We start from the raw sequence: 16,746 nt of genomic DNA, 5'->3' as shown, positions 1-16,746 counted from the left end.
GGAGAAACTAAGGGCTGCTAGGGTCAGCTAACTCAGGAGAAACTAAGAGTCATCTAACTCAGGAGAAACTAAGGGCTGCTAGGGTCAGCCAACTCAGGAGAAACTAAGGGTCAGCTGACTCCTGAGAAACTAAGGGTTGCTGAGAAACTAAGGTCAGCTGACTCAGGAGAAACTCAGGGTCACTAATCAGGAGAAACTAAGGGGCTAACTCACGAGAAACTAGGGTCGGCTAACTCAGGAGAAACTAAGTCAGGTCATCTAACTCAGGAGAAACTAAGGGCTGCTAGGGTCAGCTGACTCATGAGAAACTAAGGGCTGCTAGAGTCAGCTAACTCAGGAGAAACTAAGGGCTGCTAGGGCCAGCTAACTCAGGAGAAACTAAGGGCTGCTAGGGTCAGCTAACTCAGGAGAAACTAAGGGCTGCTAGGGTCAGCTAACTCAGGAGAAACTAAGGGCTGCTAGGGTCTAACTCAGGAGAAACTAAGGGCTGCTAGGGTCAGCTAACTCAGGAGAAACTAAGAGTCATCTAACTCAGGAGAAACTAAGGGCTGCTAGGGTCAGCTAACTCAGGAGAAACTAAGGGTCAGCTGACTCCTGAGAAACTAAGGGTTGCTAGGGTCAACTAACTCAGGAGAAATTAAGGGTCAGCTGACTCAGGAGAAACTAAGGGTCATCTAACTCAGGAGAAACTAAGGGTCAGCTAACTCAGGAGAAACTAAGGGTCATCTAACTCAGGAGAAACTAAGGGTCATCTAACTCAGGAGAAACTAAGGGCTGCTAGGGTCAGCTAACTCAGGAGAAACAAAGAGTCATCTAACTCAGGAGAAACTAAGGGCTGCTAGGGTCAGCTGACTCATGAGAAACTAAGGGCTGCTAGGGTCAGCTGACTCATGAGAAACTAAGGGCTGCTAGGGTCGGCTAACTCACGAGAAACTAAGGGCTGCTAGGGTCCCCTTAGGAATGTTGTGGAATGGGTCCTTGAGATCACCACTCATGTTGATCCCAGCAAGAATTCCTGTTACGGTCGAGAAAAACAAGCCAAATATACTGAAGAAATTCTCTCCCTCGATGAAATTCGGCCCTGAATTGTTGAGGAAGTTAAACTCACTGTACCCAGTTACACCATTTTCTGTAAGAAAATAATAACCATTTATTAATTAAGGTTTATCACTTAAGTAAAAAACAATTAGTCACAATTTTTTTTTAAATGGCTAACTTAAGAACAGCTGTGAACAGTCCTGTCACACCATTTTCTACACCGTAATAAACAAATTAACCTAACTACATGTATGTGTATATAATTATAAGGGCCATTCTCTGCCAACACTACATATTCTGCTTGAAATGTGTTCCTCGGAATAATGTTACAAAATAATTAGTACTCAATAATTAAAACACTTACCAATGATTGCAGTCATTTTTAAAAACATATTTCTTCACATCAAACATTCTTCTACTTTTATTCACAGATGAATATTATATATAAAAAGCATAAAGTTTAGTAAATTAAAGAAAGAAAGAAATGTTTTATTTAACGACGCACTCAACACATTTTATTTACGGTTATATGGCATCAGACATATGGTTACGGACCACACAGATTTTGAGAGGAAACTCGCTGTCACCACTTCATGAGCTATTCTTTCCGATTGCAGCAAGGGATCTTTTATTTGCGCTTCCCACAGGCAGGATAGCACAAACCATTGCCTTTGTTGAACCAGTTATGGATCACTGGTCGATGCAAGTGGTTTACACCTACCCATTGAGCCTTGCGCAGCACTCACTCAGGGTTTGGAGTCGGTATCTGGATTAAAAATTCCATGCCTCGACTGGGATCCGAACCCAGTACCTACCAGCCTGTTGACCGATGGCCTGACTAACAGATGCATGCAGGACAAGAATAGAACAATTTGGCCCACATTTACTAAGCCTGCTTGTCTTAAACACAGATATATAGAGAATACTACGTTAGTGGCTGTTAGATACCATTTATCTCACAATGAGCTGTTTTAAAATGTATCTAATGAGCAAAAGCGAGTTGGATACATTTTTAAACAACGAGTTGTAAGATAGTTGTAAGATAAATGGTATATAATGTACACAAATGTAGTATTCTATTTCTTATATACGCTAAAAACAAGGTTTTAAGTAAATTTTAACATATATTTTTACTAAAGTTATTTACAGCCCTTGTGCTTGTAGCCAACTTTCAATTCACAGACTCGTGATTGTCAGGTTAACTGTACATCACAGTATGATCAATTTTGATCATGCTGTTTTTTCAATGGATGTATGGCATTGGAAGAAGTTTGTTTTGTTTAATGACACCACTAGAGCACATTGATTTATTAATCACTGACTATTGGATGTCAAACATTTGGTAATTTTGACATATATAGTCTAATTTTTTCCATTAGTAGCAAGGGATCTTTTATATGCACCATTTCACAGACAGGACAGAACATACCACAGCCTTTAATATACCAGTCATGGTGTACTGGCTGAAACAAGAAATAGCCCAATGGGTCCACCAATGGGGTATGGCATTGGTGACCTGGTCGTCACCTAGCAGCAGCCAGTCAAATGTCTTGAAACTGTTAACAAATGTACATGAGTTAACAAGTATGTGTTATCAAAAATAATGAATTACATTCTCACCAACAGGTGTATAAGAAATGTAGTTACATGCATGTGAGACAAACATAAGCTATGTAAATGTGAGCCAGCATTCTACCTGGATCAACATGGACAAAGGATCCCACTACGAGATCCATGCAGGACAAGAAGAGGACCAGCAGCAGAATCAGTTGTAGGCGGATCACCCACTTGACTCCAGCAACATTGATCACTGAAATAAACATACACAGTATCATCAATAGGGGTGCAGTGGAACCGACATGAAACAAGTAGATTTGTGTTAACAATACTACATACATGTACATACAGTGATATCTCATTAATCCTGGCAGTATTTATTTTCTAACAAGTGTCGAATTGTTCAATTTTAATAATACTGAAATGAATTTTAAGTCATCCATGTAAAAAATATTAACTCATTATATATTTATATATTTTGTTTAATTACACCTCAGCACATTGTTAACTATGACAATTTGGTGTCTAGCATATGGTTATTTTGACAAGCAGTCGACATAAAGATGTAACCAGCGGCCGCTACATAAGCTACTTCTACTGACAAAGCAGCTAGGGATCTTTTACAAGTAACGAGACACTCACCTAGCAACAAATAAGAAAACTCTCACCTAGCAACAAGTAATGAGACACTCACCTAACAACAAGTAATGAGACACTCACCTAGCAACAAGTAATGAGACACTCACCTAGCAACAGGTAAGGACACACTCACCTAGCAACAAGTACTGAAACACTCACCTAGCAACAAGTAACGAGACACTCACCTAGCAACTCATAAAGAGCCACTCGCCTAGCAACAAGTAACGAGATACTCACCTAGCAACAGGTAAGGACACACTCACCTAGCAACAAGTAATCAGACACTCACCTATCAACAAGTACTGAGACACTCACCTAGCAACAAGTAATCAGACACTCACCTAGCAACAAGTAATGAGACCTAGCAACAATTAACAAGACACTCACCTAGCAACAAGTAATGAGACCTAGCGACAAGTAACAAGACACTCACCTAGCAACAAGTAACAAGACACTCACCTAGCAACAAGTAACAAGACACTCACCTAGCAACAAGTAACAAGACACTCACCTAGCAACTTGTAAAGAGACACTCACCTACATGTAGCAACTTGTAAAAAGACACTCACCTAGCAACTTGTAAAGAGACACTCACCTACATGTAGCAACTTGTAAAGAGACACTCATCTACATGTAGCAACTCGTAAAGAGACACTCACCTACATGTAGCAACTTGTAAAGAGACACTCATCTACATGTAGCAACTCGTAAAGAGACACTCACCTAGCAACAAGTAAAGAGACACTCACCTAGCAACAACAAGACAACTCCCACTGCAATGGCTCTCGCGATCCAAGGATTTGACTGACCAATGAGCTCCATGATGGACTCACCGAAACCCATCACTCCAAGAGAGCAGCTCACCGACTGAAACAAACATACAGCTTGTAACAACACCACCAACAATAAATGCTTTATTTATTGAGGGTAGAACAGCAAATCTTAATCTTCCCCCAAGTCCTTCAGGTGCTAAACTGACAAATATTTGGTACTGTGTATCAGGGCTTTAGATCTCACTAAATTGGGCACAACAGGTACTTTTGTCTTTTCTGAATGCAGGAAGGTCATTTTAGTTCAGTAAATCACAGTACTAAATTAAATCACAGTACTGAATTAAATCACAGTACTGAATTAAATCACAGTACTAAATTAAATCACAGTACTAAATTAAATCTCCGCCATTGATAACACCTTCAGTGAACAATGACATTTGCAGGATCAAATAGACAACAAAAAAAAAAAAATCTAAACACTCCATATGGTTTTCTCCTAATTATTTCAGTTGAATTTTGAAAACATTTACATTTGATGAAGATCAAACAGACCTTATAGCCGATTCCATAATAATGGCTCAGTGAAGATTTTGGTTTTGGAACAAAGATATTCATAACATTCAACATTAATTTTTTCCAAGTGGTAGGGGTTATGTTTTTTGTTAAGTAAAGTTTGTTCATACAATACAGGGCTCGCCCTGGATAAAAAATACCTGTAGCCAAAAAATTAGCCAAATGGAATTTTTATTAGCCATATTGAAAATGCTTTAGCCAAAATTGTTTTACGCAGTACTGTATAGAGTATTTATACATGAATATGAAAATGCATCTTTTTTTAGCTAATTGGGTACAAACTGGAATAATTCTGAATAACAAAACCATATTTCCTGATCAAAATCAAAGACTGCAATGGGGGTAGGGGCAGTTAATATATTACTTTGATTTTTCAGCCAGGGGTGGGGGAGATGCATTATCTTCAGAGTTGGAAGCCAGTGCCCCCTGCAACTGCCTACCCCACTTCTAAGGTCTATGACATTAAATCAATAAGCATACAGAAATATGGGGGTGGGTGGATGTTTATGGAGGGTGTTGTTTTTTGTTTCTTCCTATTTTTCCAAATACACATTTGATAGCTACATGTAATAAAACATTTTCAAACAGAGCTCATTATTTCTTTATATAGCAAACTTTATGTTAGTTTGAATTGCTTTTTTAAAATAATTTTTTTATAAAGTAACCCATCAATTCTATACCGCAACAATTTTGTAATTTGTACCATTTTGTTGCTGTTGATTTCAGTGTCGTGTTAAATGCTTGTTCTTGATTTCAGTTTGTAACATACCTAGGCTAAGAATGCTGACTTCATGTTCTTACAACTATTCCATTTATTAAAAAAAGAAAGATAATAAAATTAAAATTTACAGTCTATTTAAAATCCTGCTAACTTAATAGATGTCTACTCACAGTCTTACAAATTTATATCTAACACTATCTAACAAATATCATGATTATTGTAAACTCATTTTATTGTATGTTTAACCGCAATTTGTATAAATACTGCATGTTCATTTCCCGCGATCACGATCTGTATGCGTGCTTTCGACCATGGGTGTGAAATTAACAAAGACAAAGGAAATAAATGAAACTGCAGTTAGGTATTCATTGATGCAAATAACTATTGTTTGTTACAAATTTACATCAAGATATAATTGTGTGTAATCATATTGTTTAATGTCCTTAACATTGTCCTTAACGTTCGCAAACTATTTGATTGGTTCCTGGCATGGCCATTTGGTTTAACGCGAAGTGCATCAACCAGTCTACCAGATGTTTTTGTTTTCAATGAATTCGGCAATTGGGACAGCCTACATATCTTTCAGCCCTGAACTAGCATGTGTATTCAAATTGACACACATTGTCGGTTTGTTTTTATTACTTTGGTTCAAAGACTTTACAAAGTTAAAATAACAAGCTAAACATCTTTCAGACTGTTCTTTCATACGTGTTGAACACATGCCGTTAAAATTAATAACTGTGATTATGAACATAAGCAAAATCATTACGCTGCAGACCTATTCTGGATGACACCGTTTCTTGTTACCGCTCGCCAGATCACTATTATGCTAATTGAATATTTGTTATTAATATTATGTTTGAGGAGTCGGATAGATTGTGTAACCGTTTGTTCAAATCAGAAGATAGATAATGGCTTAGCCAAAATTTTAGCTACTTGCAAATTTTATTAGCCATTTTTTGTAAAAATCTGCAAATAGCTAATTTGGCTACCGATAGTGCGAGCCCTGCAATAATCTTATTCTTCAATGTCACACAATCTATAGACAAAATAATGTGAGATAGGCTGTATTATATCTCAACTTTGTTATTCTTTTAATAGAATATTGGTATTTCGACAAAATGCTGTAGGCAAAAATAGAAATATGCCTTGAATAGAGGCTGGTTCTCAGAGTGAAAAAAACAAACAAGCCTGGACCTTTATTACAAGGTTTACGGTATATTTCTGTGTTATTACACTGAACCTTCACTTCAGTATTTGTGTAAAACATTCATATAAAAATGTTCCTCATTTGTTTGATGATTAATGAGTTGACCATTCTGTCTCATTTTCATCTGCTACTCAACAACAAAAGTTTAGCAAATATCTCTTATAACGTCTAAATTTGCCATGGTTGAATAAACTTAAAAGAAAAACCAGATCCTCCTGTTGTGTTAAGGCAAAGGTTGATGAGTTTATGTTGTTTGTAAATGGTAAAATTTCAGATGTGAATACTAATTAATAAAAATAGGTTAATTTTTAAATGTTATGCCATTTCTTTTAACATTAGCTAAACTTTCATTGTTGAGTATATATGCACTATATGTGTGTATGTATGAACAGCAACATGTTTGTCTCTGTGCTATGTCAGTGTGTTTTCTTTCATTGTTGAGTATATATGCACTATATGTGTGTATGTATGAACAGCAACATGTTTGTCTCTGTGCTATGTCAGTGTGTTTTCTTTCATTGTTGAGTATATATGCACTATGTGTGTGTATGTATGAACAGCAACATGTTTGTCTCTGTGCTATGTCAGTGTGTTTTCTTTCATTGTTGAGTATATATGCACTATATGTGTGTATGTATGAACAGCAACATGTTTGTCTCTGTGCTATGTCAGTGTGTTTTCTTTCATTGTTGAGTATATATGCACTATATGTGTGTATGTATGAACAGCAACATGTTTGTCTCTGTGCTATGTCAGTGTGTTTTCTTTCATTGTTGAGTATATATGCACTATAATATTATGTGTGTATGTATGAACAGCAACATGTTTGTGTCTCTGTGCTATGTCAGTGTGTTTTCTTTCATTGTTGAGTATATATGCACTATATGTGTGTATGTATGAACAGCAACATGTTTGTGTCTCTGTGCTATGTCAGTGTGTTTTCTTTCATTGTTGAGTATATATGCACTATATGTGTGTATGTATGAACAGCAACATGTTTGTCTCTGTGCTATGTCAGTGTGTTTTCTTTCATTGTTGAGTATATATGCACTATATGTGTGTATGTATGAACAGCAACATGTTTGTGTCTCTGTGCTATGTCAGTGTGTTTTCTTTCATTGTTGAGTATATATGCACTATATGTGTGTATGTATGAACAGCAACATGTTTGTCTCTGTGCTATGTCAGTGTGTTTTCTTTCATTGTTGAGTATATATGCACTATATGTGTGTATGTATGAACAGCAACATGTTTGTGTCTCTGTGCTATGTCAGTGTGTTTTCTTTCATTGTTGAGTATATATGCACTATATGTGTGTATGTATGAACAGCAACATGTTTGTCTCTGTGCTATGTCAGTGTGTTTTCTTTCATTGTTGAGTATATATGCACTATATGTGTGTATGTATGAACAGCAACATGTTTGTCTCTGTGCTATGTCAGTGTGTTTTCTTTCATTGTTGAGTATATATGCACTATATGTGTGTATGTATGAACAGCAACATGTTTGTCTCTGTGCTATGTCAGTGTGTTTTCTTTCATTGTTGAGTATATATGCACTATATGTGTGTATGTATGAACAGCAACATGTTTGTCTCTGTGCTATGTCAGTGTGTTTTCTTTCATTGTTGAGTATATATGCACTATATGTGTGTATGTATGAACAGCAACATGTTTGTCTCTGTGCTATGTCAGTGTGTTTTCTTTCATTGTTGAGTATATATGCACTATATGTGTGTATGTATGAACAGCAACATGTTTGTCTCTGTGCTATGTCAGTGTGTTTTCTTTCATTGTTGAGTATATATGCACTATATGTGTGTATGTATGAACAGCAACATGTTTGTCTCTGTGCTATGTCAGTGTGTTTTCTTTCATTGTTGAGTATATATGCACTATAATATTATGTGTGTATGTATGAACAGCAACATGTTTGTGTCTCTGTGCTATGTCAGTGTGTTTTCTTTCATTGTTGAGTATATATGCACTATATGTGTGTATGTATGAACAGCAACATGTTTGTGTCTCTGTGCTATGTCAGTGTGTTTTCTTTCATTGTTGAGTATATATGCACTATATGTGTGTATGTATGAACAGCAACATGTTTGTCTCTGTGCTATGTCAGTGTGTTTTCTTTCATTGTTGAGTATATATGCACTATATGTGTGTATGTATGAACAGCAACATGTTTGTGTCTCTGTGCTATGTCAGTGTGTTTTCTTTCATTGTTGAGTATATATGCACTATATGTGTGTATGTATGAACAGCAACATGTTTGTCTCTGTGCTATGTCAGTGTGTTTTCTTTCATTGTTGAGTATATATGCACTATATGTGTGTATGTATGAACAGCAACATGTTTGTGTCTCTGTGCTATGTCAGTGTGTTTTCTTTCATTGTTGAGTATATATGCACTATATGTGTGTATGTATGAACAGCAACATGTTTGTCTCTGTGCTATGTCAGTGTGTTTTCTTTCATTGTTGAGTATATATGCACTATATGTGTGTATGTATGAACAGCAACATGTTTGTCTCTGTGCTATGTCAGTGTGTTTTCTTTCATTGTTGAGTATATATGCACTATATGTGTGTATGTATGAACAGCAACATGTTTGTCTCTGTGCTATGTCAGTGTGTTTTCTTTCATTGTTGAGTATATATGCACTATATGTGTGTATGTATGAACAGCAACATGTTTGTCTCTGTGCTATGTCAGTGTGTTTTCTTTCATTGTTGAGTATATATGCACTATATGTGTGTATGTATGAACAGCAACATGTTTGTCTCTGTGCTATGTCAGTGTGTTTTCTTTCATTGTTGAGTATATATGCACTATATGTGTGTATGTATGAACAGCAACATGTTTGTCTCTGTGCTATGTCAGTGTGTTTTCTTTCATTGTTGAGTATATATGCACTATATGTGTGTATGTATGAACAGCAACATGTTTGTCTCTGTGCTATGTCAGTGTGTTTTCTTTCATTGTTGAGTATATATGCACTATATGTGTGTATGTATGAACAGCAACATGTTTGTCTCTGTGCTATGTCAGTGTGTTTTCTTTCATTGTTGAGTATATATGCACTATATGTGTGTATGTATGAACAGCAACATGTTTGTCTCTGTGCTATGTCAGTGTGTTTTCTTTCTGGCTGGGATGTAGTACAGTGGGAGTGTTCAGGTGTAATGGATCGCAGAAATGATCCTCTTCTGTCCCACTGGATATACTTCCTATTCCATCCAGCAATCCACAATTGGCATATCAAATATGGTGGTATGTGCTATCCTGTCTCTAGAATATTGCATAAAAAGATTTCTTGCTATTACACGAAATTGATAATAGTCTTCATGGGCTGCAGTAGGTTTACCATATTTTACTGCACAAACATACAAAATTAACTGACACAAGTATGTTTATACAGCTAATTGGTCTTTTCGTTGTCTTGCTGTGACATGTGATTTTAACATGCATCGTGTGTATCGCTGTCAACTCGGAGTCTGGCAGTTCAGATTCGTCATAGTTGCATTATGTAATCCAGTGGGAAGACATTTTACAATTCAGAGGTGTTATTAGAACTAAATTGGATAGTTTTTTGGGGTTTTTTTATGCAACACTGAATGTCAATACACAGCCTGTTGAATTAGCGTCAACACGCTTCGTAGCCATTACGATGACAACAAACATTATAATAACAGTAACACGTCGTTTTATAAACTCCATGTGCTTTTTTAACAATATAAATAGGCTATCCCACAATTCTCACTTCGGCAAAGGTTAAACAGTCGGGACAATTCGGCCTGTTACATTCTCAGAAAACGAAAGTAGTCGACATTTTCCGAATGAGAAAAAAAGGTAGAGTTACTTCCCTTATGTTATTTTGACAAGAGAGGATCGATTTTTTTTTTATGCTTACAAAAATGTCATTTAACAGGAGAAACTGTCTCCCGCACAGGTGAAAGGAGATTTGATCAAATACCGGGAGACTCCCGCGGAATCCGGGATGGTTGACAGGTCTGTTCATCACACAGCTACAGCAGCTGGTGTCAGGGCTGCCTTTACACTGGAGCCTCATATACTAAACAGTGTGTGTAGCCTCATATACTAAACAGTGTGTGTAGCCTCATATACTAAACAGTGTGTGTAGTACGACCTATGGCAATTCATCACACAGCTATAGCAGCTGGTGTCAGGGCAGCCTTTACACTGGAGCCTCATATACTAAACAGTGCGTGTAGCCTCATATACTAAACAGTGTGTGTAGCCTCATACACTAAACAGTGTGTGTAGGCTCATACACTATAAAGTGTGTGTAGCCTCATATACTAAACAGTGTGTGTAGCCTCATACACTAAACAGTGTGTGTAGTACGAATTGGACGAGTTGTGGTTGCTTACAACATGCTTCACATCATGAATATGAAATATCTTTTCTTAATCCTTATCAATATTAAAGAGTTTATCAGAATCACCTGTGCAAAGCAGTAGATAACACCGATACTTCCCCCGATTCTTCCACCGAGAACGTGAGAGATGAGAAAGTAGACCCCTCCACTCTCCATACGACAACGCTCACACACACCCACAGCACTCAGGGCCACCATGAGAACAATCGCCACGGCAATGACCACTGTCAAGATGGAGAGACTAATACCTGCATTACCCTGTAAACAAAAACAAACAATTAAACAATTGTTTATAAACATGATACATGCACACATGGAGCTAATCAGATGATATACTATCTTGTAAGAAGCATATCAAGCACACTTAGCTCCCACCATGCAAATAGCTGTATCACATGTTGGACCTCTGTAGAAATAGCTGTATCACATGTTGGACCTCTGTAGAAATAGCTGTATCACATGTTGGACCTCTGTAGAAATAGCTGTATCACATGTTGGACCTCTGTAGAAATAGCTGTATCACATGTTGGACCTCTGTAGAAATAGCTGTATCACATGTTGGACCTCTGTAGAAATAGCTGTATCACATGTTGGACCTCTGTAGAAATAGCTGTATCACATGTTGGACCTCTGTAGAAATAGCTGTATCACATGTTGAACCTCTGTAGAAAAATTACCTGAATAACGTTCACCAAAGGTGCCATGTTAATGTTGATTTGAATAAAGTACACTTTTTACTCACTTTTAGAACACACTAATACTAAATGTAGATACAAGATAGTGTTCTATCTGATATCACTCCTGTGCAGTTTGTGATTGGGCTGGGGGTTAGTAATGATAATTAGATTTTGTTTTCATTTCATATTTCCCCATACCTGTATCAGTGATAATGTCAATGATGAGCTGGGGTCTGAATCCACTGCTTATGAAAGGTTACTGATGGAACATATAACTATAAAAAACCTACAGATGTCTGCCTCCGTAACACCCCTTCTCTGTAGTTATAGGGGTCATTCAACAGTTATGTAACTCTCCAGGGGAGAGGGGGTATCATGGGACGTATTATGGGGGAGTAAGGGAGGTTAAGAGTTATATAACATTTTAAATATAATATCTCTTTTTTATTGAACAAGTAAAATGTGGCCAGTAATGGCTGTTTAGCAGCTTAACATATATATTTTCTATCTAGTGTTATTACCAAAACAAAGAAACAGAAGAAAGGTAAAAACTGAAACTCCAATAATGTTGATCAAATTAAGTGTCGGTGAATGTGCAACGGGTGGGTGTGAGTGTGGGTAATGTTTGGCATGCTTCCATTAGAGAAGTTCAAGCATGCCTGTCATGGGCACAACTTCTGACTTCGCCAGAGAGTTCTGTCAATGACAGGTAAAGGGGTGGAGGTTGATAAACATTATTTGATTATTAGGTGGGAATGGTCTCATATAAACCCGCAAACAAACAGTTATCATTACGAAATGCTGCACTGTCAGAAGGGATATATACATGGTAGAATGTGCATTACGTAATTGTTGAACAGCAAACAAACGTTCATCATTACGAAATGCTGCACTGTCAGAAGGGATATATACATGGTAGAATGTGCATTACGTAATTGTTGAACAGCAAACAAACGTTCATCATTACGAAATGCTGCACTGTCAGAAGGGATATATACATGGTAGAATGTGCATTACGTAATTGTTGAACAGCAAACAAACGTTCATCATTACGAAATGCTGCACTGTCAGAAGGGATATATACATGGTAGAATGTGCATTACGTAATTGTTGAACAGCAAACAAACGTTCATCATTACGAAATGCTGCACTGTCAGAAGGGATATATACATGGTAGAATGTGCATTACGTAATTGTTGAACAGCAAACAAACGTTCATCATTACGAAATGCTGCACTGTCAGAAGGGATATATACATGGTAGAATGTGCATTACGTAATTGTTGAACAGCAAACAAACGTTCATCATTACGAAATGCTGCACTGTCAGAAGGGATATATACATGGTAGAATGTGCATTACGTAATTGTTGAACAGCAAACAAACGTTCATCATTACGAAATGCTGCACTGTCAGAAGGGATATATACATGGTAGAATGTGCATTACCTAATTGTTGAACAGCAAACAAACGTTCATCATTACGAAATGCTGCACTGTCAGAAGGGATATATACATGGTAGAATGTGCATTAAGTAATTGTTGAACAGCAAACAAACGTTCATCATTACAAAATGCTGCACTGTCAGAAGGGATATATACATGGTAGAATGTGCATTACGTAATTGTTGAACAGCAAACAAACGTTCATCATTACAAAATGCTGCACTGTCAGAAGGGATATATACATGGTAGAATGTGCATTACGTAATTGTTGAACAGCAAACAAACGTTCATCATTACGAAATGCTGCGCTGTCAGAAGGGATATATACATGGTAGAATGTGCATTACGTAATTGTTGAACAGCAAACAAACGTTCATCATTACGAAATGCTGCACTGTCAGAAGGGATATATACATGGTAGAATGTGCATTACGTAATTGTTGAACAGCAAACAAACGTTCATCATTACGAAATGCTGCACTGTCAGAAGGGATATATACATGGTAGAATGTGCATTACGTAATTGTTGAACAGCAAACAAACGTTCATCATTACGAAATGCTGCACTGTCAGAAGGGATATATACATGGTAGAATGTGCATTACGTAATTGTTGAACAGCAAACAAACGTTCATCATTACGAAATGCTGCACTGTCAGAAGGGATATATACATGGTAGAATGTGCATTACGTAATTGTTGAACAGCAAACAAACGTTCATCATTACGAAATGCTGCACTGTCAGAAGGGATATATACATGGTAGAATGTGCATTACCTAATTGTTGAACAGCAAACAAACGTTCATCATTACGAAATGCTGCACTGTCAGAAGGGATATATACATGGTAGAATGTGCATTACGTAATTGTTGAACAGCAAACAAACGTTCATCATTACGAAATGCTGCACTGTCAGAAGGGATATATACATGGTAGAATGTGCATTAAGTAATTGTTGAACAGCAAACAAACGTTCATCATTACGAAATGCTGCACTGTCAGAAGGGATATATACATGGTAGAATGTGCATTACCTAATTGTTGAACAGCAAACAAACGTTCATCATTACAAAATGCTGCACTGTCAGAAGGGATATATACATGGTAGAAGTTGCATTACGTAATTGTTGAACAGCAAACAAACGTTCATCATTATGAAATGCTGCACTGTCAGAAGGGATATATACATGGCAGAATGTGCATTACCTAATTGTTGAACAGCAAACAAACGTTCATCATTACTAAATGCTGCAGTCAGAAGGGATATATACATGGTAGAATGTGCATTACGTAATTGTTGAACAGCAAACAAACGTTCATCATTACGAAATGCTGCGCTGTCAGAAGGGATATATACATGGTAGAATGTGCATTACGTAATTGTTGAACAGCAAACAAACGTTCATCATTACGAAATGCTGCACTGTCAGAAGGGATATATACATGGTAGAATGTGCATTACGTAATTGTTGAACAGCAAACAAACATTCATCATTACGAAATGCTGCACTGTCAGAAGGGATATATACATGGTAGAATGTGCATTACGTAATTGTTGAACAGCAAACGTTCATCATTACGAAATGCTGCACTGTCAGAAGGGATATATACATGGTAGAATGTGCATTACGTAATTGTTGAACAGCAAACAAACATTCATCATTACAAAATGCTGCACTGTCAGAAGGGATATATACATGGCAGAATGTGCATTACCTAATTGTTGAACAGCAAACAAACATTCATCATTACGAAATGCTGCAGTCAGAAGGGATATATACATGGTAGAATGTGCATTACGTAATTGTTGAACAGCAAACAAACGTTCATCATTACGAAATGCTGCACTGTCAGAAGGGATATATACATGGTAGAATGTGCATTACGTAATTGTTGAACAGCAAACAAACGTTCATCATTACGAAATGCTGCAGTCAGAAGGGATATATACATGGTAGAATGTGCATTACCTAATTGTTGAACAGCAAACAAACGTTCATCATTACGAAATGCTGCACTGTCAGAAGGGATATATACATGGTAGAATGTGCATTACGTAATTGTTGAACAGCAAACAAACGTTCATCATTACGAAATGCTGCACTGTCAGAAGGGATATATACATGGTAGAATGTGCATTACCTAATTGTTGAACAGCAAACAAACGTTCATCATTACGAAATGCTGCACTGTCAGAAGGGATATATACATGGTAGAATGTGCATTACGTAATTGTTGAACAGCAAACAAACGTTCATCATTACGAAATGCTGCACTGTCAGAAGGGATATATACATGGTAGAATGTGCATTATCTAATTGTTGAACAGCAAACAAACGTTCATCATTACGAAATGCTGCAGTCAGAAGGGATATATACATGGTAGAATGTGCATTACGTAATTGTTGAACAGCAAACAAACGTTCATCATTACGAAATGCTGCACTGTCAGAAGGGATATATACATGGTAGAATGTGCATTACGTAATTGTTGAACAGCAAACAAACGTTCATCATTACGAAATGCTGCACTGTCAGAAGGGATATATACATGGTAGAATGTGCATTACGTAATTGTTGAACAGCAAACAAACGTTCATCATTACGAAATGCTGCACTGTCAGAAGGGATATATACATGGTAGAATGTGCATTACGTAATTGTTGAACAGCAAACAAACGTTCATCATTACGAAATGCTGCACTGTCAGAAGGGATATATACATGGTAGAATGTGCATTACGTAATTGTTGAACAGCAAACAAACGTTCATCATTACGAAATGCTGCACTGTCAGAAGGGATATATACATGGTAGAATGTGCATTACCTAATTGTTGAACAGCAAACAAACGTTCATCATTACGAAATGCTGCACTGTCAGAAGGGATATATACATGGTAGAATGTGCATTACGTAATTGTTGAACAGCAAACAAACGTTCATCATTACGAAATGCTGCACTGTCAGAAGGGATATATACATGGTAGAATGTGCATTAAGTAATTGTTGAACAGCAAACAAACGTTCATCATTACGAAATGCTGCACTGTCAGAAGGGATATATACATGGTAGAATGTGCATTACCTAATTGTTGAACAGCAAACAAACGTTCATCATTACAAAATGCTGCACTGTCAGAAGGGATATATACATGGTAGAAGTTGCATTACGTAATTGTTGAACAGCAAACAAACGTTCATCATTATGAAATGCTGCACTGTCAGAAGGGATATATACATGGCAGAATGTGCATTACCTAATTGTTGAACAGCAAACAAACGTTCATCATTACTAAATGCTGCAGTCAGAAGGGATATATACATGGTAGAATGTGCATTACGTAATTGTTGAACAGCAAACAAACGTTCATCATTACGAAATGCTGCGCTGTCAGAAGGGATATATACATGGTAGAATGTGCATTACGTAATTGTTGAACAGCAAACAAACGTTCATCATTACGAAATGCTGCACTGTCAGAAGGGATATATACATGGTAGAATGTGCATTACGTAATTGTTGAACAGCAAACAAACATTCATCATTACGAAATGCTGCACTGTCAGAAGGGATATATACATGGTAGAATGTGCATTACGTAATTGTTGAACAGCAAACAAACGTTCATCATTACGAAATGCTGCACTGTCAGAAGGGATATATACATGGTAGAATGTGCATTACGTAATTGTTGAACAGCAAACAAAC

At 37.0% G+C, this 16,746-nt stretch overlaps 1 protein-coding gene across 2 annotated transcripts in view; it reads right to left on the bottom strand.

Moving 5' to 3' along the window:
• LOC121377379 (solute carrier family 12 member 8-like) overlaps positions 1-16,746 on the bottom strand; it is an 85,557-nt gene that overhangs the window by 21,498 nt on the left and 47,313 nt on the right. For both annotated transcript variants that reach the window (XM_041505355.1, XM_041505356.1), the window contains exons 4-7: positions 10,981-11,172; positions 3,984-4,101; positions 2,735-2,848; positions 928-1,129 (exon numbers count right to left, since the gene is read on the bottom strand). In XM_041505355.1, the coding sequence (XP_041361289.1) occupies positions 928-1,129; positions 2,735-2,848; positions 3,984-4,101; positions 10,981-11,172 (626 nt within the window). The remainder of the gene's footprint in view (positions 1-927; positions 1,130-2,734; positions 2,849-3,983; positions 4,102-10,980; positions 11,173-16,746) is intronic.

The sequence above is a fragment of the Gigantopelta aegis genome, chromosome 7 (genome assembly GCF_016097555.1).
Source record: "Gigantopelta aegis isolate Gae_Host chromosome 7, Gae_host_genome, whole genome shotgun sequence".
NCBI classification, from domain to species: Eukaryota; Metazoa; Mollusca; class Gastropoda; order Neomphalida; family Peltospiridae; genus Gigantopelta; species Gigantopelta aegis.
This window is presented reverse-complemented; position numbering and strand designations above follow the sequence as displayed.